The sequence below is a fragment of the Acartia tonsa genome, chromosome 4, assembly GCF_053477335.1.
Source record: "Acartia tonsa isolate MP-2025a chromosome 4, ASM5347733v1, whole genome shotgun sequence".
In the NCBI taxonomy this organism is placed as follows: domain Eukaryota; kingdom Metazoa; phylum Arthropoda; class Copepoda; order Calanoida; family Acartiidae; genus Acartia; species Acartia tonsa.
In genome coordinates, this window is record NC_137263.1 from 25,962,462 (window position 1) to 25,988,385 (window position 25,924).

The window sequence follows — 25,924 nt, forward strand, 5'->3', positions numbered from 1 at the left end:
TAGTTGCGTAGTTGTTATATAATTAGGGTATTCTGTAAATACGTAGACTGTTGCTTAACAATTATTTAGAGTACATTCTCTACGTAGATTTTGTGTGCGCATTTTCTCGCTCTTAAAATTACCTTTTAAAAATGTAAATTATTAAAAATAATGTCTGAATTTTATTTACAGAATATTGATATCTGAGTATTGCTTCGCTACTCATCAACAAAATTATTTTCGTTTTCTGATAAAATGTTTAATGATGTTAATTATATTTTTTTCTTTAATGTCCTTGCGTTTCAAAAATCTTCATTTTTTATTACTATCAGACATATTTATAAAATCAGGGATATGGGTATTGGCCATCGGTTTTTTTAGCCCCAAGGCTAAAAAACTTGTTTTAATCTTATAATTGTACATTATATATCCGCGTAAAGCTGTTTATAATACGATGCTAGAAATAACTATTCTTTCACTATCCTTCTACAACTAACAAGTTTTAGTTTACCTCCTAAAATGATTTGCTAAGTAGATATAATTCATCTTTTTTTTTATAAAATCTAAAATAATTTATATGAGGTTTAGGTGATTATATAGATAAAAATTACATAAAAAAGTAACGAGAATGACAACATCCATGAGTAGCGAAGCTCATTAACAAAAAAAACAAACTAATAAAACAATAAGATGGACGGATGGGCGGTATGCTCATTAGTCATGGAAACCTTCAAATTAAAAGCAACAAAGAAATTCATATTTCCAACATTAACAAGGATTAATCTTTCTAATTTTAGACATATATTTTTAATAACAGCTGAGAAAATACTATATCCCACATATAAATTCGATATCAACGTTAGAAAGTTATAGAGTAGATTCTCTTTAGTTAGATTAAACGTTAAAAATCAACCACTTATCTCAGAAAACAGCCAAGTAAATCATATTTATGAGAGACGGGCGGATAGAAAGAGTAATAGAGGAGCTTACCAACTAAAAAGTAAAAATTGTTTGTGCCAAATGTCAGAATAGAGAAGGATTTATTTCTAGATTTAGAAAACCAAGCAAAAAGTAGATTTGTTACAAATGGTTATTGTCTCTATTCACTAAACATCAAAGCACAAAATATATTTTAAACAGATATTTTATTAAAAGCGAAGCTTTTCTATAATTAGGGTCGGTCCGTCCGTCCGTCCGAGATAGATAGCTTTTATTCGTTAATTTAGGCATTTTAGAATTGTCCTATCGATTTCAAACTTTGCATGATGATTCCTGTAGTAGTTAGGTACTATCTGGAAAGCGTAGCAACTCTATAATCATTGTCAGAATGTCCATACGTCCATTTTAAACATGTTAATTTTTCGTCCGAGATAGATAGCTTTTATTTGTTAATTTATGCATGTTAGAATTGTCCTATCGATTTCAAAAATAGCATGATGATTCCTCTAGTAGTTAGGTACGATTTAAAAAGCGAAGCAAATCTATAATCATTACCAGAATGTCCGTACGTCCATTTTAAACATGTTGATTTTTCTACTTTTTTAACAACAAAATTTTATGTGATCTAATTATCCGTTTGATCTGGTTTTTGGTATATTGATTCCTGGGACAACAAAGAACAATATTATTAGCAAAGCAACTCTAAAATCAACTCATAAAATGTAAGTATGTCCAAAAACATTATCCTGTATCAAGCAGTTTTTCAACAAATTTACTTACAATTTTGCTTCGACTCTTATACTTTATATTCTGATTATTCAGTTCAGACACTATACAAGTGTTAATGTCCGTTTGTCATAACGTTTCAGTGCTTCGCTTTTATGGATGTTGTCATCCTTGTTATGTGATCTAATTATCCGTTTGATCTGATTTTTGGTATATTGAATATTAATCAACTCTATAATCAACTTTTAAAAATGTAAGTACATCCATAAACATTATCCTGTATCATGCAGTTTTGCAACAAATTTACTTACAATTTTGCTTTGACTCTTATACTTTTACATTCTGATTATTCAGTTCAGACACTATACAAGTGTTAATGTCCGTTTGTTCTACCATTTTAATGCTTCGCTTTTATGGATGTTGTCATCCTTGTTTTTAATTACATTTTTAATTTTGGTTATGTTAGGTTAATTTTTGACATTGCCGGCAAAGGTTATTGTTAAGTTATTTTGTATTTTTAAAACTAGTGGTTAGTGATACCAGACTTCTCACAAAAATTGTGGAAATCTTGCCATTTATGAGATCTTATCAGAAGCAACCACACAACTAATTATATTATAGTAGAACTCATGAAAAAAGAACTTTCTAGAATCTGGACTTTTATTATGTTTGGCAACCCCCCGAATGGTAATCTAACCTAGTATATTATTATTATCTATCCCTACTATATTATTATGCACGCACATATTCACTACACAGTCAAGTATCATTGGTCAGGGTAACAATGCATCAAAATGGGACAAAAAAGGCAGCTTTTTTATCAATTTTTTAAGTGTTCGAGGAAAATGTGGTTTAAACGCAGTTCGTTATTATTACGTATGTATTATTATCATATAAATCGATGGGGGTGGCCAAATATTTATTTCAAGTTTTCCCTTTTTATGATGCAAAAATAGGCAATGTCTTTGTTTCTTCGGAAATCTTTAAATCTAATTAAGATAAATCTGGGCTTGTTTTTTGCTTTATTCTAATTAAGATTAGATTCAGCTCGACACTGACAATTAATTTAAAGTTTAAATGAAAATCTAAAATATTTTATTAGGGCTTGGTAGCCGACAGCCAACCGCCATAAGATTTAATGTGTATCACTATAATTATCAACATTGGGCGGCCTTTTCTTAATGTGATATTTTGGCGGTTGTTGGGCCCTGGTTGTTTCCATGGTTCAAAACTTTATATGTATGGCAAAAGCAAAATTTTGACCTCTTTTAGATCATTTCATGTTTATAAATCATTACACACACATAAATGTTTATTCAAAAAAAATCAAGGGTATGATGGTGCTTAATTTTAGTTAATCTTTTTAAATATTTTCACGCCTCTGTGATCAGGCTTATCGTTTTTCTCTTTTCCACCTTAAAAATTTGTAATTTTGAGGCCCCCAAAAAGCGTTTTGTCTGTTTGTGATTTTGCGTATCTTAGATATTTTTTCATCGTTTTGAAAATGAAGAGAAAACCAACTAGTATTAGTTTTTAACCTAAAATGAATAATTTATAGGAAAGTTAATTTTGTAACTAATTCAAATTCCAGCTGTTTATCGTAATTTTTGCTTCAAAAATAATTTTAAGTCGTAAGTTTTAATAAAAACTAATCTTGTTTGAAATTGTAATAAAATGATATGCACCGATGATATTTTATTTTATCCATTATTATTATGCTTATTGATTAGTCCTCATCAAATGGAAATTTTAAGGTCATTCTGTGGTTATTTAGGTTATTATCAAGTACTTTTTACTTTTTGATAGTGCAGCTACTCTATAGCTATCGTAAGTCTGTTTGTCCGTTCCTACGGGTCACAGCATAAAATAAAGATAAACAAATGTATCTCTCATGCATGGATTTTAAAAATATAATAGTACAAATTTTCCCAATGTATCATGAATGTAAGAAAACGTCATAAAAGAATATTTTCTTTACAATATATTTGCCAACTTTCATATATACTTTACTAAGAAATTTTCTCTATTCTTACGGTATTATAATTCACTGTTCATTAAGCATCTACTGATTGTTAGCTACGCTACTTATAAACAAAATATCCTTTGTTGATAAATATATACTTTGTCATATGATGTCTGAGTTCTTGCTGTTTTATAATCATTTATTATCTTCTTTTAAAATGTTGTAATGATTAATAACTTTAAATAATTTAATGTTTTTTCAATCTTGTGAAATTGTATATTGCATAATTTTTTTCAGTTTTTATTATGTTTTTAAGAAAATATTCATTATTAGATTTATTGATAAATAGCACAGATACTCTACTACTCACAAATGTCCGACCGTCCATCCAATTTTCACTTTTTTTTTGGTGGGCTAATGTTGTATTCTGTATTTCGATTTTTGATATAATAACCCCTAAAACTTTTGTATTATCACTCCCCCCTCCCCCTAACATTTCTGATTGGCCCAATCAAAAGCCTTTCACTGTGTTAATTGAATATTTAGATTATCATAATCTTGTTTAAAAAATCTTATTTGACAATTTATACCAAAAGATTTTGTATATTGAATATTTGAATATCAAACTTTTAAGATACGATAAACTCGGGTATAACCAACAAGCAACAATAATTCTAACTGAATATTTTAGGCCAGATGAAAAGGTCGTCTTTACTACGAAGCGTTGCCCCCTCCCCAAGTTTTTAAAACTGAAATCATGCCTTTGCAATTGATATTTCTTGTTTTCTAACAGAAAAGAAATATTTTCTGCCACTAAGCTTGTTAAGGCGTTATGTGTTTTTCGCATTTAAATTTATAATTTAGTTTAACCTTTCCATCCTAACGGAGTATATCGCCAAAATATTAAGAATACAAACATTAAATTTTCATTGACCTTGTGGAGTTTTTAGCATTGGATGGTAAAATACCATTAATTGGCAGTGGAACTTCATTATCCATCTTTATACAGTTTGGATGTGCTTTCAATTAATCACATTAACAAACTATCAGAAATGTATTTTATTAACACAGCACAAACTTCCCTCCCTATGTTTACTCTCATCATTTCACAACCCAGAAAACTTTTGTATATTTTGTCTTTGTACACGAATAAGAAATCATATGAGAATGTCATTTTATGCAGAACAAAATGTGCATCTTGATTTTTTATTTTTTTTATTTCTTACTAGTTCCTGTTGAAAGCTCTGCTCTTGAGGGGCTTATCCTGATCAAACTCAATAACAAAATGTTAGGAGGTCCTTTGAAGAAAAAATGGATTTTGACCATTGGCCTAATTTGAACCATTAGGTTGTAAAAACTGTGATTATAATATTATGATATTATTGACTTTAACAGAATAAACAGAAAATTAGAGGGCAGCCAGGGCTTTGTTTTCTCCTTTTATGGAAATAAAGAAAGATTCAATGGTCAAGAAATTTGAATAGACACAAGTGGTGCTAATACGATTTATCTTCAATTTCTTGAGATATAGAAAATTGTAAAAACTTTTTATTTTTGGTAATAAGGGGATAAGTGGCTAAGAGCCTAGGCATAGTTTTAAAATATCCCTACACCTGCTTTTACAATAGAGATAACCTAGAGGCATACTATCTAAATCAGCTAATAGAAGAAAGGTGATGGTACATACAAGATTTGTCATTGGTTTAGTCAAACTGATGTTATTTATGTTTTCTACGAGGATGCTTTTCTGCATATACAAAAAATTAAAGTAGTTTTAAAAAGCCCTAATATCGTTGAAGAAAACCACAAACAAATTTTAGTTAGAATATATTAGCATGGCATTGAATTGCTAAAATTGAATTATATGGTTTCAATTTGGATCCAAATATTTTTTAAATTCAGGGATTAATCATAATTTTGAAATAATTTAAACATTTAACAAGATTTGTATTCATTATTTTAGCATTTTTGTGTCATTTTTAAGCCTTTTCGGAAAAAGAAATATTGCATGATTTCTCAGTAACTTTTTTATGTTTAGGATATCAGTATTTGCTAGACTTTGAAGGAATTAGGTGCTTGTTCATTTTTGTATAATATAATGTCCATACAGATTTAAGTGATTTTTTTCAAAATGTGAGGAACAGGTATAGACTGTATACTAATAATGTTGTTTAATAATTGACATAAATTTAATTTTCTAAAGAAGCATTAATATAAATATTAATTGGTAATAATAAAAAAAACCTAACTATAATCAGGGACAAGGGACCAGGGTTCTGACAAACAATTCTAAGTAAAAATTTTCCCACAACCCATTGCCTTCTCCCACCCTCCCCCTCTCTTACCCACTTCCCTTTATTTACAAATTTAAACAAATTTTACGCCAACATTACACTACAAGAATATTCAAATTTTCAGTAATTTGAATTGGAATTGATTTGCTGAATCACTACCCCTGATGATAATTAAGAATTTGTTAATAAGAAATAAGAAAGTAATTTTAACGATAAAAAAAAGCTGTGCGGCTGAGAAATGTTTACCTAATCGGCCTCATCGGCTGAGAGCGAATGCAACTTCTGCGGCTGTTGCTTTATCTTATATCTCTCGAGCTCTGTTTTTCAAATAGATTAAAATCAAACATTTTATTATAACTCACTTTAAGATAAATTAAGATAAATATCTACAATGAACAAAAACTGTTATATGATGATAAGAAAATTAGAAATATCTCTGGCAAATTTGTTGTATTGACAACAGTTGATTACTTGTCTTCAAAAACTGACAACTAACTTCACAACCAAAGAGGGGAGTGATTCAAAATAATCAAACAAATTGATACTTTAAAAGAAATTTTATCCGTTCAAAGTCGCTGTTAAGGCAAACGCCAGCATAGAATTGAGAGAAGAAAAAAACATGTTGGTTCATATGATAAAGACAATCAAATTTTTAGGTTTAAATGTAGCGTTTTAACAAAATGTTTTTGTATAACTTGTTTTGAGATGAAAATAAGTAAACAAACCCATTGGTAACAATTACATATAAATATCAGGCAGTTTAAAGGTCATCTCAAAGATTTTTATTACAATTACCATGGTTCGAATCCTACCTTATTTCAACCTTACTACTATTCAATAAAAAAATCATATAAGGTAATAAAATATGATTTTATCTATACCCAAAGATCACTATTATTTTAACAAGTCAATCCAACTTTAACCAATTCTAATTAATATTTTCTCCAATATATTTTTCTAGATTTCTTTGTTGTTAACAATTACATATAGTATGATGTATGAAGATACATTTTGTCAGAGGCAAAGTAGTTTTTTAGATAATAGAAATATTTTTGAGTTGAATTACAAAAAGTGCATTTTATTGGAAATAGTAAATACAAATTTGACTACTATTTCATGTAAACTTAAGTGCATACGAACTATTTTTTATCAATTCCGTGTGATTTGCTTAATTTTGCATGCCATTTTTTACTGATGTGTGTATTCCAAGTATTTTTATTTTCATATTTCATGACGATTGACAAATATGACAATTTTTTTATCTTTTGAAACAATGCATTTGATCCATTTTTTAAGAGTATTGATAAATATTTTTTAAAAACTAAAAAAAACTAAAATAAAACATATGTAAATATATGTTTGATAAATGAAGACAAATAATAAAAACTCCTTTGGAATGATCAATGTCTTTTTAAAAGTGCGCTTTTTTTTCATACCCCCTTAAATTTAAGATTGGTGTGACATTTTTTAGCTTGAAGACTCCCTTAGCTGTTTTAGGGGGGTGTACCAGGCAGTTAGAAGGGGAGCAGAGACTTGGTAGGGGTTGGTCACCTAGGGAAATATATCAACAATTTTGCCCGGTGTTTGATATACTCCCCTTCTGCACCCCTCTAATATAAATATAAGTCATGTGCCTTACATAGCCTTCCATACACACAATTTATGGGGAAAAAATAATTCAAAATACTATATTATACCAACAGACCATCACAAAACATTGTTGAGTAGCTCCAATGTTTCTGCTAACAAGATAAATTTGATTGATATATCAAGAGGCGGGTTGTTTATTCTACTTATTAAGATAATAACTCTTTGTGTTCTGATCAGTAATAAATCAAGATCATAAAATCATTTTATTGGTGAATGGATTGATTGCGAGTTTTTTGGGCTTCTTCAAATTAACTTTTAAATAAAAAACACATGGCTCGAATTTTTGGATAGAAATATTCTATATTAACTATTAATGATTAATTAATGATTAAAGCTATAAAAAAACAAAACTTGTATTATTTTAACGTTTAACTAGAGGCGCCGCTCATTAACTCCTGCCAACCTAGCCTTCTACCCTTGAAAAAGAGCCTAACAAAAGCACCTCTATAAAGTTTAGTCTTATTTTTGAAGTGATTTAACCTTAGATTTTAACGCTAGTTAAGCAATATTTTTTTCATAATCCATATTTAGCCGTGCTTTGCCTTTGATTTTTAAAAAATTAAGACAATTAAAATTTTGTCCAAAATTGGCGGTTGTTAATGTGAATGCGAAAAGAAAGTGAGTCATAGAGAAGCTTTATTGATAAATGAAAGTGGTTGTTTTCCACCAAACATAAATCTTATATCCTGTGTATTTAGTGTTAACAACCAATTGTCACAATTTATGCCTCTAAAAATAAAAAAGCGCAAACCACAAAATTCAACCACCATGCAAAATTAGGTTAACTAAGGATAGTTTCAGGGTTTGGCAGTCGCAGTCGTATTTGGTTTCTGACAATCACAGCCTTAGCCATGCTCTAACAAAAAAAACGCAGTATTGTACGCTCAGACTCCGTTGCAAATGATTTTTTTTTTCAGTCAGAGGAAAGTCAACAATCCTACACCTTTTTTCAGCAATCATTGGGCACTGGAGAGGCAGCCCCTCTGTCGGCTGTCGAGCCCTGGAAACCTCCCCCCCACCCCCCTCTCCACCCCAACTCACAAAATAGAAATTTTGATTTAATTGTTTTGTGTGCTCTCATTGGAAATTATAATCATGGCAGTAATTATCTTGTCAGGAAAAACAAGACGTTCTTCAAACTTTTACTTTCGGATTTTCTGTCTGAATTTTTAGGTTTTACACGATTTCACTGTACTTTAATCTTTCATGTTTTGCATTTAAAGTTATAGAATTATTTAAAACATAAAACAATCAAATTTATAATAAGGATGACGTAAAACATAGGAAGCGACGATACATGACTTTGTGAATTAATACATAAACAAATTTTATTTCAATTTTACTCAAAATTCTATCAAATGAAATATTATTTCTATCTGAATAGATTTTAATTAGTTTTAGACACACTATTAGAAAAATATTTATGATCAAATGCTTAATAGAATTAAACGTTTTATTAGTATCAGACTATTTCAAATATATTGGCGTAAAATTGGTTGTATAAAATTTAAATATACAGACAGACCAGGGCAGGCTAGTGCAGGCTAGGGTACTAAATTACTCTAATTGACTTATATATTTGAAGTGGACCAATTTGAAGATAATTGAAATGGCCATCAAATTGAATTTTTAATTTGTATGGAAGGGGAACACACCCATAGACACCTTTCATTGGGGTGCTTGAGTTAATTTAGTTTTCTAGAGCGACTAAGTACCTATTCTATTATTATAAATCTTTAAAATATTTATATTAAGATGCTCATCTTCTCTGTAACTAAGATAAGTTTGTAGTTTCGCCACTGCTTCAGAGCAAGTTATTTATTGTAAAAAAAAATATATTTCTATATTTGCATTTATTATATTGCAGCACAACTTACAAACAAAAAAATCTTAATAACTTGTAGCTACGTTAATGCTAACACAATGGTTAAAGTCAGCTACAATGGTTAAAGTCAGCTTTAGTGTAGATAAATATACTCAAACTCCTGACTGTACAAGGCTGGAATGAAGGTGTACAACAGCGTATAATTAAATTCTGAATAATTCCTGAAAATTCTCTCACCATTGCGTAAAGTTCTAATGCGTTCTTTTAACAGTTGTGTATTTTAAATGTGTTTAAATCTTCTATCCTGAACTTTTTATGTAATAATTTGGATAATTAAACTTTGTACCTTCGACCATTGCATTGGTTAGTATCTAAACTATAGATTTCAACAAAATTGAATGACAAGAATCAGTTTCAAGTTTTATAAAGGAGGTTAAAAACGTTAAAAAAATGATAACAGAACAAGTACAAAGGCTTCTTCTATCTTACAGACTTCTCGAGACATGCTGTTTTAGAGTTCTGAAAAGACACAAATTTCAACAAATATTATTATCACTAACTTTTATATTTTTGAAATTGTAATGGTCTATTTCTTGAAAATGATTAAAAATTAAATGCAATTAAAATATCGGGTCTACTTTAGAGGCAAGTTGGGTTGTGAGCAAGATAAAATTTAATGTCGCAAAAAAACGAAACAGCTATATTTAAGATAGTTGTATATCTTTTGATTTTGTTTTAATGGAAAGAAATTATGCTGATTAAAGTTAATGACTCTACTATTTGTTGCGCCCCTACAATAAAGTGGCAGAGTATTTGAAGTTTGAGGAAGAGCAAAAAATAGCCTAATACTATCACAAGACTTAAGTTTGAAATTAAAATAGCACAAAACAATCACAAGACCTATGTGAAGCTTACCTAAAACAGAGAACCCAATCGGTTCAGTTGTTATTGAGATCTAAAGCTGCAGACAATAAAATCTTACATAGTAGGATTGTATTTCTAATATTCTTACAGATATGATTTTTTTGCTTGTTTGAAGCCACATACTCTTCAATATTGTAGCTGTGAGTGAGCATTAGAATGACCGCGAAATGAGTTCCTTGTATGAAATGTTATACTACTGTAAATGATCTAAATTGCTCCCCGCCCTCCCCACTCCTCTTTTATTAACAAACCGAGGCTCGGCAGACGCCAATCTTAGGTCAGATCGGCTGCAGATTGACAATAGATATCTGCTTTCAGCTGATAGTAAAGTGAAAAATGATAGGATTGCTTCCATTTTTTTGGCCCTGGCTAACAAAACTAGTATTTATATTTTGATTTTGATTTTATTATTCATAATAAAAAGGGAGATGTAGGTTTCGGGTAAAATCCGTAAAAAGGTGTGTGTTTTAAGGCTTAAAAATAGTAGTAGAACAATAATATTCAATAAATATGTGTATTTCTTATTGAAAAGAACTATAGACAAAAAAAATTTTTAAAAATAACATAAATTTTTATCGTTCTACTACTGTTTTTAACTTATAACACATAACCTTTACGGATTTTACCCGAAACCTACCTCTCCCTTTATAATACGATACGATACATAATATTTCAGTATTACACAGAACCAGTTATAATACAGCGGATATTTATCGGTTTCGAATCCATACTGGACAAAATTAATAAATTGTTGACTTTCTTGAAACTGCTGTTTCGGCTGAAAATTTTTTAATGGGAGAGGAGCTTAGATGCAGCTGCTCATATTTGACTTACATAAAGTTGCGGCTGTCGATCCTTGCTATACACTCATTGAAATGCAAAATGTAGCATGAAAAAAAAATGATTGCTTTAAACTTATTGGATTTACTGCTTCTCAATCAAGACTGCTGCTACTTTACTTTTCAGGGAGGGGTATATTATCTGAAAAAAGAGTGTCCCGCTACATGCATGTGTATATTTATTAAAGTACTCAGCGACAATTTTCTTTTACATTGCCAAACTTGGAATGGACAAAAATTATGTTGAGATGAATCCTCCCTTCCAATGCAGTTTTACATATAAATGCCGTAGCTGTCTATCCCTTTGTTTTTCACTCAAAATAAATCATATAACAGTTCTATCATTCTCAAATATTATATTTAATTTCCTAAGATAATTTAATTTAATTCACCCCGAGTTCAATGCAAAGGATAAAGTGGAAATATATTATCAGAAACGTTGCAGGTTCGACTCTAAGCTGTTAATATATATCTGATGCTTAATATGTAGGGCGCATGCCAAAGGGTTGGTTGTCTGTCTTAAGTGCTACAACTAGTCATAAATAGTCGTCAATATGCTGGATTGAACAAGATAACTTTAATTTTTCAACTATCATACTTTAAAAATTCATATTAGATTTAATTTTATCAATTAATCAACAAGTTTAATTATATACATAATAATTCTAAGCTCACAGCATTTGAGTTCAAATATGACCAGTAAGCTAATATAAATTATCATATAAAAAATTACTTTTACAGAAAAGTCGGACATATATAGTTACTAGTGAATGGGTGGTGCAGGCACCACCTAAAAAATTATATTATATTGTCTTATCCCTGCATATTAATCCCTTTCTCTCTCTCTCTCTCTCTCTCTCTCCTTCCCTCTCTTTCTCTCTCTAAATATTCAGATACTACACATAAAGATTACTACGACTTTAGTTTATTTTTTCAACATTTTTTAAAGATTAAATGTCCCTCTCTATCACTTCTCTTTTCTTTCGTCTTTTTTTATTTCATCATTTTATTTAAAACCATATTTATAAATTTGCCTCTCTTTATAAAAAATATTTCGGAATACTAATATTTTCTATTTCTAATTATCGTCCTGAAAGGGTTAGAATTTTTAGTTAAATCTTAAATTTTAGTTTAATATCTGAACATATTATGGACGCGTCGCTAGTATCAAATTATGTTAAAAGTAAGTTTTCTTTGATTTACTATTTTATAAATTCAAATTTTCTATTTTATGAATAGAAATTTAATACTTTAATATAATTCAAATTGCAACATGAAATAAAAAAATTAATTTATTCTTCATAAAGTAAGATAATGGGTCTTATCGTTCTGGTCAATGAGAGTTTATTATGGATTATTGGATCACTATGAGTATTAAACACTTTACTATTGGAAGACTCGAGCTCATATATAGACGTTTATTTCCTATATAGATCTGTCATGGATCTTGATGCAATAAAGCAGGCTGTTTTGTAACTGTAAAAAATTGGAAGATTTTATTAAATAAAAGTTATCGCAAATATACTTAGTAAATAATTAAAGAGAAGCTTTGCTACTGAAAATTAAGAAAATATAACCTTGACCCTGTAGCTATAGCCATATGCATAAACACTAAAAACTTTAACAAAACAAAAATTTAAGAAAACCCGAGCCAAAACTAATTTGTAAATTTTCGAGAAAAATGTAATTTTTATTATGCGTTAGAACAAGGACAAATCTATTGTTTGTCTTTGAGGTTAAAACTTTCTTTTTCAACTATTTTTCATTTTGAAATATTAATAAACATAATAGTTTTCAAAAAAAAATGATAATTTATCATTTTTTGCTAATTTTATTGGACATATCTATTGCTACAGTTTTATAAGATCACTTGAATGGGTTATCTGTCTTTCCTTTCGTTTTTATTAATTTTAAACGTTTCCGCGTCTCTTGCTTTTTTAGTTTAGTCTTTCAAGTATTTAAAAGGAGAACTAAAAGTGAATTATAAGAGAAGGTGTCTACAGAAGGAAGGATGGATTGAAACCCGCACAGATATCAATATAGCAAAATATATATCTCCTATGCGGTTTTTTATGTTTATATTTGAATACGATTAGGGGCTGTAGTCTATATTCGAAAAGGTAAGAAGCCTTAAACATAAACACTTGGTTTTTTTACCTTAAACCATGCCGAAACCCATATAAAGCTTCACTAAATGGAGAATTCACACGAGATCTTAACGGACAAATAAAAAAAACTTATTTTTTACAAATATTGTGATATTTAGCATATTTTTCCAACTGCATTTATTTATAAATAGGTTCTTTTGCTAATTTTAAAGGGTATTGAAATGTTAGAATGTGAGTGAAGAGAGAACGGAAATAATTTACCAGATATTTCCTACTCATCAAAATAGGTTCCGTCAAAATTGGTAAAAATCCTCGTTAGGAATGTGGACCCCCATTATCAAGAAGTTATGTTCGAGCGACCAACCTTTCCTCCTATCGAATTATAGCAACAAAATTTTTGCTTCACCACGGTTCATAAATACAAAGATGAAAACTTAAGATATATTAATCTTCCTACATTTAAAAAAGTATCTTATAATGCTTTTTATTTTGTGGTTATAAATATTTCAAGGAGCTTCTAAACATATTTAGATGTTCTCCAAAAAGTAAATGACAAGAATTGTGAAAAAAAAGTTTAGAAAGATTTTTTGTTGCTATTAACTCTATCCTGCTATTATTTAGACACTATGGAGTGTAGGTGGGGGGAGGGGGTGGTTACGCGGTTCAGTGTGCTAATAATGAATACTGCCAACAAATCAAAGTATATAACTACAATAAGAAAACATAAAACACGCGTCACTTTAATTATAGTGGCAGGTTTTATTACATTTTTTTAAAGATACGTAGCTTCTCTATAAGTCACTTGTGTCTCTCCGTCTGTATTCCTTTTATCTGTCTAACAAATTCTTATCATCATTGGTTGATCAGTTAAAAAGTGATTCGTAGTTATATGATTCACAGCTTTTAAATAAAGAAGTTTTACTAAAAATATAAAAGTGGCCATATTGGCTTAAAGTTAACACCTTATGCATCAGAAAATATCAAATCCTCATCTTCTATACTAATTAAGTAGTTATATAGAAACTGCGCTACTAATAAATAATTATTCTTTCTTTAAAACAAACAAAAAACAATTTGAAATAAATTTGCCACATTATAGAGCTATCAATTGCTAAAATGACAATGCCTAAAATCTAAAGAAGGATTGTCCATGGAAAAAAATATGATTAGCCTGAAAAATTTTTTTATAGAAATATTACAACAGTGGCGTGCATAGATATTTGCCAGCCTTGAGCGAGGTGAAAAAATCCAGTCCTTTAAAATAAAAATTTTAATATTTTGTTGAAACCCATCTGTACCTCCTCCTAAACGTCCCTTGAACTTGAAATAATAGCTGAGTATGTTTTTAAATGCACCTAATTTATTTGCTTTACTTTCCTTACTCTGTCTGAATGTCTTTATGTACAGCTATGAGCTAGTTAGAAATCTTAAAAAGTCCAATCCTTTATTTCTAGAATCGTCCAACAATATCTAATCCTAATTAATCAATATCTGTCAATTAAGATAGACAAAATAAAAATAGAATACTTTCAACATTGCAGTATCAATAACCCAATAATAATAAAATATTACATAGATTTTAAATGTCTATTGGTTTGTAAAGTCAAGTTTGTATCCTAATTACTCTATACCTTACGAATTCTCTATAATATTAAATTTAGTTTAACCATATTTTATTTGAATAATAAAAATTCAGCAGCTAATTTTATAAGGGTTAGACCATTGTATTCTTTCTTTGAGCATAATCTAGGCTGCTTTGTAAAGTTTTCATCCTTGTTAATCTAACTTGCATTAGTTGTAAAAAGTACAATAACTTGTCAACTGTATATTTTTCATGACAAATGTGTGTAAGATACTAAACTATATAAGATCATGATAAAGCTTTACCATATAAGACATGATAAAAGTGCCAATTCATATAAAAACCTCAAGAATTGGAGCCAACAAGGATGATAGCAACCATAAAAACGAAGCTCTACAGACTTTTTAAAGAACAAACAACGAGTGACCAATATATTTCCATCTAACAATCAAACATTTAGTTTTGTTAATATGTTAAAGAGCACTTAAAGTGGACATATATACATTTAAAGACTTAATAATATAGATGTTACATTTATAACATTCTGTAAAAAAAATGTTGACAAAATACCTAAATTTATCAACCTGTTTCAAATGGATCTTTCTCGTATTGCAGAGTTGCATACCTAATTACAATAGAAATTATCATACTAGTCTGGAATATAGGACGATACGAACATGCAGGCTTAAATTTCCGATCAGAGCAATAGAGTAACGACGAAAATCCCATAGTGTAGAAAAGCCTTGTGTTTAAAAATATCCTGGTATATATACTACTAAACTAACAGAAACCACACCACAATAAAATAACATTAGTCATAATAGAATAACAAGGATAAATAAACGCAGTAAGAAAACTGGTTGGATATTTAGAATTTAGTGTATTTATATATTTATAACCTTATATGTCTATTAATTATTATACACAGACAGACAGGCAAACTTTATTTGAAGTGAATCAGTGTTACTCAAACATATTTATAATTATTTAGGATGTCAGGTTATGTAATTTGTTTGTCTTAAATTGCGAAGCATTTCTAAAACTTATTTTTTCTTAAAACTCGTATGTTTACATTTATGTTACCATCGGACAATTATAATGCTTTAATAAGAACAGCTTCAGTAAAGGTAAATAAGTCAAAGGCTTCTAAAAGTAATGCTTATTTGATCAATTTTAAGTATTATGTCAACGTAATTATCATGAAAAAGTAACTTTATTAAAATCTTTGCAAAATAATTTTATACACAAGAAAAATCTTTCTATAAAACAATGACATCGCCACTAGTCTTGAAAACCTGTAGAAATAGTTGGCGAGATCTTAAAATTCATCCGGGACAGACACCTGTCTTCTTTGTTTTATAGATTATTGATTTTTGCTTATAATGCTAGATTTTTTCAAAGGTGTATCCTTGTTACATGTTGTCCTATCAATTTGATGATAATCATTTTTTATCGATTCTAGCGGTCCATGTTTTACAAATATCATTTAATTGTGCAAATTATATTTTGATATAAATATTGATATGACTTTTATTGAAAGAATAAGATAGTTGTTGTACATGATATATCTTAGGGTTTACAGTTTCTAAAAAAATGCTTTTTGAAAAGAAGGTGTTTTATAAAATATTTGAACAACAAAGACAATTATGTCCATCAAAAGAGTAACTTTCAGCAAAAAAAAACAAGGAACTTGCAGCTATTATTGCTCAAGTTCTAAGACGTACGGGCACGCCTTGTTTAAAGAACATCTGCGCTGCTCAAACGACATCAATTTTGGATTAAAGTTCTGTGATTATGTCACCCTTTATCTCACTTAACCTTGTAATACAAATCTCGAGCTTTATGTAATATACATTGTAAATATATATTCCACCCACTTAATTAATAGATACAAAATAAATTAAGTTAGGCTAAGTAAAGATGGTTATTGTAACGGAAGGTAAGCCGGCGGTTTCCTTTTTAGAGCCTTGTTGGGCACAAATAACCACTAATCCCCTACAATTTTAAGGTAAATTTAAAATAAAAAACTTTGAAAATGGAGGTTTAGTGCTCGACAGGCTCTCTGAGGAAAAGCGCGATAGGCCCTCTGCAATGCTTAGACGCCCAGAGGGGTTAGTAAGTACCCTTGCAAAGGCATAAGATTAGTAGATGGATCCTCGCCTGGGTGCAATAATAAAGGAACCATTAAACATTATTTAAAATGGTAAACTATATAGAATATCTTGTGTATTTCTCATTTACATAACTGCATACATACTAGGGGGTCCCATATTCTACTAAATTATCAGAAATGTCTCAAATGTTAATATTTTATCCTTTTAGATACATATTACGATTTCTAGATATTGTTCGAATTTAATGGTGCACTATTTGTTTACAATTTTATATCAAATATTTAATACTAGAATAATTTTTGTAATTTGAATTAAAACATTTAAGAGTCAAAAGAGATTAAAAATGATATTGTTCATTTGGTAAAAAGTTTATTTTTTTGGCTATTTTAATCTTTAAAGCATCATAAATTATAGACATAGTTTTAAGAAATCAGTTCCTTCTTGGAACCCTCTAATGCATACATTTATTCTTGTTCATTTACTTTATACATGCCCCGTGTATTATCACATATTTGCATGTTCTCGTGTGTGTGTGTGTGTGTGTGTGTGTGTATGTGTGTGTGAGTGTATGTGTGTGTAAGTGCTTAGGCATATGGTTGCATAATTTCTACAAAGTAGAATTGAACTCTACTCGTGAAATCCTTATTATATACTTTTATAGTTACGTGTATATAGATAAGGTTTAAAGTGGCAACGTTCATTTTTGAAGCTATAAAACAATGACATGTATTTGTCCATCATAATATGTGCAGTTTTAACAATCAATAATTTAAAAATAGAAAACTGTTTTGCTAAAATTGTTATGAAATTTCTTTGAAATATGATTATTTTTTCATATTTTTTAAAATTTTTCAAATCATTAAATGTAATACTTCCATAACCATACCTCGTAATGGCGGGATTCTCCTTCGATTTTTAAGTGATCATTTAGAGAATCCAGAGCATCATCCGCTTGTAATGGGCTGTGATACTCCAACACCCAATGATATTAGGTTAAGTAACTTCCAAGAGACAACCAACCCTTTGATAGCAAGACCTTTGTCTGCGGATTCCTAACTGTCATGTTTATAAAGTATGTAGCTTCCAAACTGAAAAAAATGTTTTAAAAATATCTGACGTCACTTTATAATATACAAGTGCCTGATTTAGAGTGAGTTCATATTCACATACATTTATACATAATCATTTACCACAAGTTGGGTAAATTCGGATAGTCTAAAGCTTGAAGATTGACAAAGAACTAAATTTAGAAATTTTTCCATCTTTTTTAAATAAAAAAAAAATGAAATTAATCTACTTTGCTTTAAACATAAATTTTAGTGAATTCTGTGCGTGTTAAAATAACTAATCTAGCTAAATATTTACTTATTCAAGCCTAGTTTCATTTGCTAAGTTTTGAACTTTAAACATTAAGGTACAAAAATCAGTAGGAAGGTTAATTTGTATCTAACTACAAATTGGAACTGCAAATGAAGAATCTAAAAAAACATAAACATTTAAAGACAAACTAGCTTCACATTCATAAAAACAGACAGATATACAAAGTGAGGAAAGCAAAACTTTCATTGCATGCTATGCATGTTAGGATACAAATTTGATTATGATTTGAATTTATTTCAATTATCTATTTGTCCGAAATAACCGTGACCAAGCCTTGGTATGCACATTACAGCCACCTGTCATACAATCACAAGTACAATTCTTTGCATGTCAAATACTAAGTTTTTTTTACTTTTTTTTCTTGCTTAACAAATATATTTCAACACTCTCTAATCTAGTCTCGAGTATTCATTAATAGACGACGGGAAAATGTGCAATCTTCATAGATTTTTTTTAAATCGAAATTTTTGATTAAACAATTTTTTGCTGAATTCTGCCTTGTGTAGCTAAGAATATGTAAGGAAGTTAATTTACCCTGTTAAGATTTCGTGCAGTTATTACATCAACACATCCACGCAGTCATAATTTCAAGTTTGATCAACAATGGCATAGTCCGTAGTAGACATAAAAATAGCATGCGACAATTTAACCTTCGGGGCTTCTCTAACCTAACACAATCTAAAAAAGGAACAAAAATATGTTGTTTTTTTTATTTGTGGTCTAATTTCAGTAGGATGGAAATAAGCAAAGAAAATAATTTTATTTTATTTTCAGGTTTGTCCTCCTGGAGTCGACGAGTTGGTAGAAAGTTAAGACCTGGAGATTCAGAGGAATTTTGTCAATTCTTTATTTTTAAAAGCGAAGCTTTGTTTATAATAAGGGTCGGTCCTTCCGTGCGTCCGTAATAGATAGCTCTTTTCGTTAATTTAAACAGGTTAGAACTGTCCTATCGTTTTCAAACTTTGCATGATGATTTCTATAATAGTTAGGTACGACTTAGAAAGCATAGCAAATCTATAATACTTACCAGAAAGTCTATTTAAAACATGCCGATTTTTTTTACTTTTTTAACAATAAATTTTTGTATGTTAAAATTAACGATTCATCTGATTTTTTAATACTGATTCTTATTACAACAAGGTGCAATCTCATCAGCGAAGCATCTCTAGAATCAAGTCCTAAATGTGTAAGTCCTTAAATAGTAGCATGTATTCAATCACTTTTGCAACAAATTTACTTACAATTTTGTTTAGTCTTAAGCATTAACATTCTGCTTATTCTGTTCTGACACTCTAAAAGTGTATATGTTCGTTTGTCTATCCATTTGAGAAATTCGCTTTTATGGATGTTGTCATCTTTGTTTTATCCTAATATGTAACGAGAAAATTTTGCCAATAGGTGCAAGTATAGCTCTTATAATTAAGACTTTTTATATTACTCACTGGTGCTAAGTCAAGAGCATGTAAAACGTTGTGAGATCAATGGATTTCTTATATGTAAGCTACATAAAATAAACAAAAAAAACTTATTCATTTTTTTAAAAATTAAAAGACCGTTTTAAGATAAAGAAAATAACTTATTAACTGAGCTTTCTTTTAACAAAGACCAATATAAAAATTAATGATCTTTCTTTTCCTCTCTTGAAACACTACAAAGTAGCACAGCTACTCTATTATGATGGTATGTTTTTTACATCTTTACGTAAATAAGAGTTAAAATGGCCGGCAGATACATAAAAAACTTTACAATTGTTTGATGCCATTTTTTAACATTTCATAAGCTAATTTTACAATTTAATATTCTTTCCACTATGGCTTCGAAACCGATTAATATCTGCTGGACTATAACAGGTTCTAAGCCATACTAAAAAAAATCATGCACGTATTATGTCCCTTTTTCTACGAATATAAAAATGTACAGTCAAAATATTAAAACCAGTTTTAATCTTGTAATTGTACATTTTTATACCTGTAGAAAGCTGTTTATAATATGATGCGATAATTAATTATTCTTTATTAATAATACTATTGGATGGTTAGTGCTGTGCTTCAACTGGACATGATGGTTCTTGTTTTTTTTTTATTATTTTGCAACACAATATAGAGTTGACATTCCTCAATTTTTTTCATTTATTAAATTTACGTTGTCTTTTGTCCGCGCCGGGAAATTTTCCCAAACACTTCCACGGAAATCTGACCAAAATTGATATTTAAGTGGCAGCCTATACACCCTGGCGAGGCAGTAATCCCACGATTAATGATTTAAATGATATTATATTTTGAGATATAGAAAGATATATATGCGATAAAGATAAAGATAGATAAAAAAGAAATAATTGACAAAAAATTTTAAAACCAGGACAAGCTGGAATACGCAGTCAATCCTCCCCTTGAGCTACCTTCCCCTCAGTTAGGTGAATCACCAAACATGAAACAGGAAAAATCTGCGGCAGAGCTTCGGAGACGTGTCTCCAGGGTCGAGTCCCTGCGCCGCCTTATTCTAGGCGCCTCACATATAGACTCCAAGCGACTTTTCGAACGTCGGCGCTATAGGTTTGGCAGCCGAGGGTCGGTCAGCAAAGCGGATAAAGCAATCGGGACAGATTTAGACTTTATGGTCGTTGGGAGTGAGGATGACTTGTTCGACAGATCCTCGAGCAGGTTCAACGTCAGCTGTGATAGCTTTGAGATGGATTCAGTTTCCCAACTGAGTCTGGCCGACACATCCACTAGTGATACCAAGTATACGCTGTCCGCCACGAGTAAATCCATCAGTATAGACAATATTCCTTCAGAGCTGGTCACCAGTGGTTTCCTGCGCACAAGCACTTCAAACACATTTATGAAACCAAAGTTGGCTGCGCTGCCGGAGGAACAAAATGGCGTCGGCGCCAATGGCGGCACCTTGACCAGACATAAAGTTGTCGACGATAAGTTACGCCATGATAACGGCTTTGTCCTGGACAATGGTGGTGATTCTGATATTCAGATGTATAGAGAGGTACGGTCATTAGCTCCGGTGACACCAAGTTCATCTGCATCAGGGGTACTCAGAAGAAAGAAGTCACAATCACTGGCGGATATTCATATCTCCCAGCTCCAGGTACCAGCACAGTTCCGTACTGAACACCATCACCATCCTGACACAGATACACTGCGTCCAAACCATAAAAAGTTTTCTAAAACCAAGTCTGAAGAAAGCGGCTATGACTCTGACACAACGCGTAAGAGTGGCTCTTCTCCCCGTGGCTCAGTCAAGAGTGATTCATTTGATCCTAGCGAGACAGATTCATCTACATGTGATACAAACTCTAAGCCAGGCGAGGAAGCGTGTAATTCTGGAGATTATGATTCTGTTCAGAGCAATGAGGATGCGTCAACCAGTCAAGCCTCGGTGCTGTCTATTGCAAAAGCAGCTGCGCCAAGTAGCAATACAGCACCGTCATCTCTAACTTCTCCCACACAAACTAGGCCAAAGATAAAGAAGCCACCGCGCAAGAGCAAGGAGATGGCTCCCCTACAACAGCACCAGCTTCAACAAGTTCAAGTTCATGCACCTCCACAACAAGAACAATCTCATCCACAGCTACCAACAGCTCATGAGCAAATACAACCCCCAGCCCGCACTGAAATATCTTGTCAGACAGAGTTTGTTCCTATTCAATCAGCTACCAAACTCTCCTCCCAACAAACACTTACCAAAATATCAAAGAGCTCAGACAGTGTAACCGTGACATCACAAACAGCAACGACAACTGAAACATCATCTTCAACAACAAAATTGTCCCCCTCGCTGCCAATCAGCTTCCCAGACAAGGTGTTGACCACCCTGCCCTCCCTGACCAGCAAGAGCTTCAAGATGTTGAGGTTGATGAAGAGTGACACTGACGAGCTTGGTATTATAATCTCTAAGAAGAAGAACCCTAGTAAGGGGACCACGGGGTATATTATTGCCCACATAGAATCCGAGGGTCTTGTCAACAAGTAAGAATTTTTAATCCAAACTGCTTTAAATATCTTGGTCTTTTGTTTGTCTGTTAATCTGTTATTTTTGTAACGATTTTTATATTTTAACTAATGGTATATTGTATAAAAAGTAAATTGAATGAAAAATTTAAATATTTGTTAACCAACAACTAAACCACATTTGTAAATCAAATCTCCACTCTGTTATGCTGTACTGAACATTCAAATTTCATTAAGCTAAGAGGTGTTTCATTTTTCTTTCATGGATTGTTATGATATACCTTCAATTAGTTATTTTATCTCACTCTTTTATTGAATAAGAACTTTCAAAGAAACTATTCTAATTATATTTATATAGACAATTATGTAGCCTTCTCATTAAAGAAAAGTTTTAAATTGTCCAAATCTTTTAAATTTAGCCCTTTATTGAAAATGATGTATCCATAATAATTATCAAATACATTCTTATATTTTCATTACTTTTTATGATTTTATTTTCTAGGGATGGCAGATTTTCTTTGGGCGATGAAATAGTGAACGTGAATGGTTCAAGTCTCAGGAAAATATCATAGCATTAAATATTCTTTTTTACTATTTAATCAAAAATTTTGTTATAATTCTATTAATATAATAACCCCATGTGGGGTCTATAACCTTGCATGGCTCATCAAACCCTTACTAAACTAACCTAACTTTAATTATCTCTAAATTAAACAACTATATATGAATATTTTTATACTTGTCTATAAATATTTAAATTATATATATTTGAAAAAAATACAAAATAACTTGAAGTTAAAATTTGATATTGTTGTACACCTGATTAATTTTAACTATTTGCCGCTCAATTGATTATTTAATTATATTTCTACTTGTATTTTTCTCAGATTTTTAAACAAAAAATCTTTTGAAAAGAAGTAAATGATAGAATGTAATATAAGATCTATGAAACGGTTGAACATAGATCTTGTTTAATACAGAAAATGCTTGCTATTGGAAAGAATTAAAAGGTTTTCTATTTGGCACAAGCCGAAGGGGAACCGACGCGTTATAACTTTAAAAATCAAAAGTGAGCACGCATTATAAACCTGCTGAATAAAAAAAGGATTGCAACATACAAAAAAGCGAAACTCAATAATTCAGACAGTCTGACAAATGATCCTCACTAGTTATAGAGTAATAGCACACAAAGAAACTCAATAATTCAGACAGTCTGACAAATGATCCTCACTAGTTATAGAGTAATAGCACACAAAGAAACTCAATAATTCAGACAGTCTGACAAATGATCCTCACTAGTTATAGAGTAATAGCACACAAAGAAACGAAATATTATTCAAAATGTAATTTAACGTATACTTCTTTCAATTTCAAAAATATTAAAGACTGTAATTTAGAGTTGCCTTACTAGAAAACATTTTTGGAATAATTTATGCCCTAGAATAGTTTTATGTTGTGTCCAGACCAAATAAAATAACAATTGAATATTTATTTTGACAGCTAAAAAATTGTGTCTACCTAAAGGATACTTACATTTAGAGTTTTCATCGAGTTTATTTTTTTAACCCGCGGCATTAGCGTAAATGACAGCGTGCCCGCTTGTCTTTGGAGAGTTGTCGAATTCGAGTCTGGTTCTCACAGCGTCATAATAGAGACGTTAAAAGTTATACCCACTGCTGCTAAGTCTGGCAAGTGACACTAAAAGTGAGAGTAGGGTGAATGCCTTGGCCCATATAAAAACAGTCACAACTCATAACTCATAATGTTTCAAAGGAGTAACTTTTAAGTTTTATGTTTTAAATTAAAGATTCTTTTTATTTGCCTGCATTAATCAATAAAACATACAGAAAATATATAACCAGTTTTCACCCAAATCTTATTCTTGGAACTATCCCTTTAATTTTCTTTTGTGTGTTGTGACACTTGATATCATTTTGATATTTTATCAAAGACCATTTGGTCTTGTTAGTAACAATTTAATATCTACAAAATAATTTTTAAAAAGATATTTCAAAAATGTATATTGTATATTTATTTACTCTTAGAAATTTATTTAAAAATGTATTTTTCCTTTCTTTTTTGCAGTCAAATAATCGTTCTCAAACAAGGATGACAACATCCTCAAAGCGAAGCACTGAAACGGTAGGACAAACGGACATTAACACTTGTATAGTGTCAGAACTGAATAATCAGAAAATAAATGTATAAGAGTCAAAGCAAAATTGTAAGTAAATTTGTTGAAAAACTGCTTGATGCAGGATAATGTTTATGGACATACTTACATTTTTAGGACTTGATAGAGTTGCCTTATAGAGTTGCTTCGCTTATAATATTGTACTTTGTTGTCCCAGGAATCAATATACCAAAAATCAGATCAATCGTATAGTTAGATCACATAAAAAAAATTTTGTTAAAAAATTAGAAAAATCAACATGTTTAAAATGGACGTACGGACATTCTGGTAAAGATTATACGCTATGCTTTCTAAATCCTACCTAACTACTACAGGAATCACCATGCAAAGTTTAAAATCGATAGGACAATTCTAACATGCCTAAATTAACCATATTATTTTATTAAATATATTAATGCTATGTAACAAACAGAGGGTTAACCATGGAAGAAGCCAGAAACTTACTCAGAAATTGCAAAGGAGAAGTTGACATAATCATAGCCCGGGACCCTACGCCAAGCCAACCAGACAGGCTGGGAAGCGCTGCTCCCGTAGAGCGTCGCCGACGTCGTAAGCTGCCGACAATAGAGCGGCCCAGGTCGGCGCCGATCTATGCCAGCAACCAGGTGGACTTTACAAATGCCTGCTCTGGATCAGGGAATTCTGATTATATATACCCTGACATGGGTGTCCTCAGAACGGTCATCAGAATCGGAGAGAACAGCGAGCGTATAGAACAATATCGTTGTCCCGCTCCAGCGTCGACGGTCGACACGCCGACAGTGACACCAACTCAGTCATACACAAACCTTGTTCACGCCCTGGCAGTCAACCATAACGATGAAGACACTGATTCTGTCGTGTCCAACTACGGCCCTGCCGACCTCGTTAGCTATCACAGCAGCAATGGAGGGCACCACCACAATTCCGCCACCAGCCGGGCCACCAGCAGTGTGCCCACAACACCAACTCCGCGCCAGGACTGGGAGCAGCGGCGGGCCTCGGTGGCGAGGACGGGCACCATCATAAGGTTGCCTCGCCCAACAAGACCAAAGTCATTGTCGATGTCAGTTCACATGATTGAGTTTGAAAAGGGAGTTGGCAAGAAGGGACTTGGTTTCAGTGTAGTCGGGGGTATTGACTCTCCAAAAGTAAGTTCTTTACTTTCTATATTAACATTCTTTAAACGTCATGACAGCTTATCCTCAATATTTACGCTATATACAAACGGATAGTTTTGTTTACCCACTAATTATTAAATTTTTTTAATCGACAGTTGTATAACCCCAAGTAAAGGAAAACTACGCTTGGAATCATTTGTGGATGCTTAGGAAGGACATGTTCCGTTAGGATAACATGTGACTTGTTCTAGGGAGTTTTATAACAGTTATTGGCTGCACATATTGTATTAGAATTAGCCTCTAGGTAATAAGTAACAGCGCTGTACTATAAGGATTTTAGAA

The 25,924-nt window shown here is 31.2% G+C and overlaps 2 protein-coding genes across 5 annotated transcripts in view; both read left to right on the forward strand.

Moving 5' to 3' along the window:
* The window catches only part of LOC145316572 (uncharacterized), a 257,683-nt gene that overhangs the window by 149,640 nt on the left and 82,119 nt on the right, over positions 1-25,924 (forward strand). The window lies entirely within an intron of this gene.
* LOC145315409 (uncharacterized) overlaps positions 1-25,924 on the forward strand; it is a 127,633-nt gene that overhangs the window by 71,360 nt on the left and 30,349 nt on the right. The window contains exons 3-7 of the mRNA XM_080155391.1: positions 19,098-19,160; positions 19,748-19,785; positions 20,682-22,306; positions 22,791-22,844; positions 24,892-25,612. Of these exons, the coding sequence (XP_080011517.1) occupies positions 19,098-19,160; positions 19,748-19,785; positions 20,682-22,306; positions 22,791-22,844; positions 24,892-25,612 (2,501 nt within the window). The remainder of the gene's footprint in view (positions 1-19,097; positions 19,161-19,747; positions 19,786-20,681; positions 22,307-22,790; positions 22,845-24,891; positions 25,613-25,924) is intronic.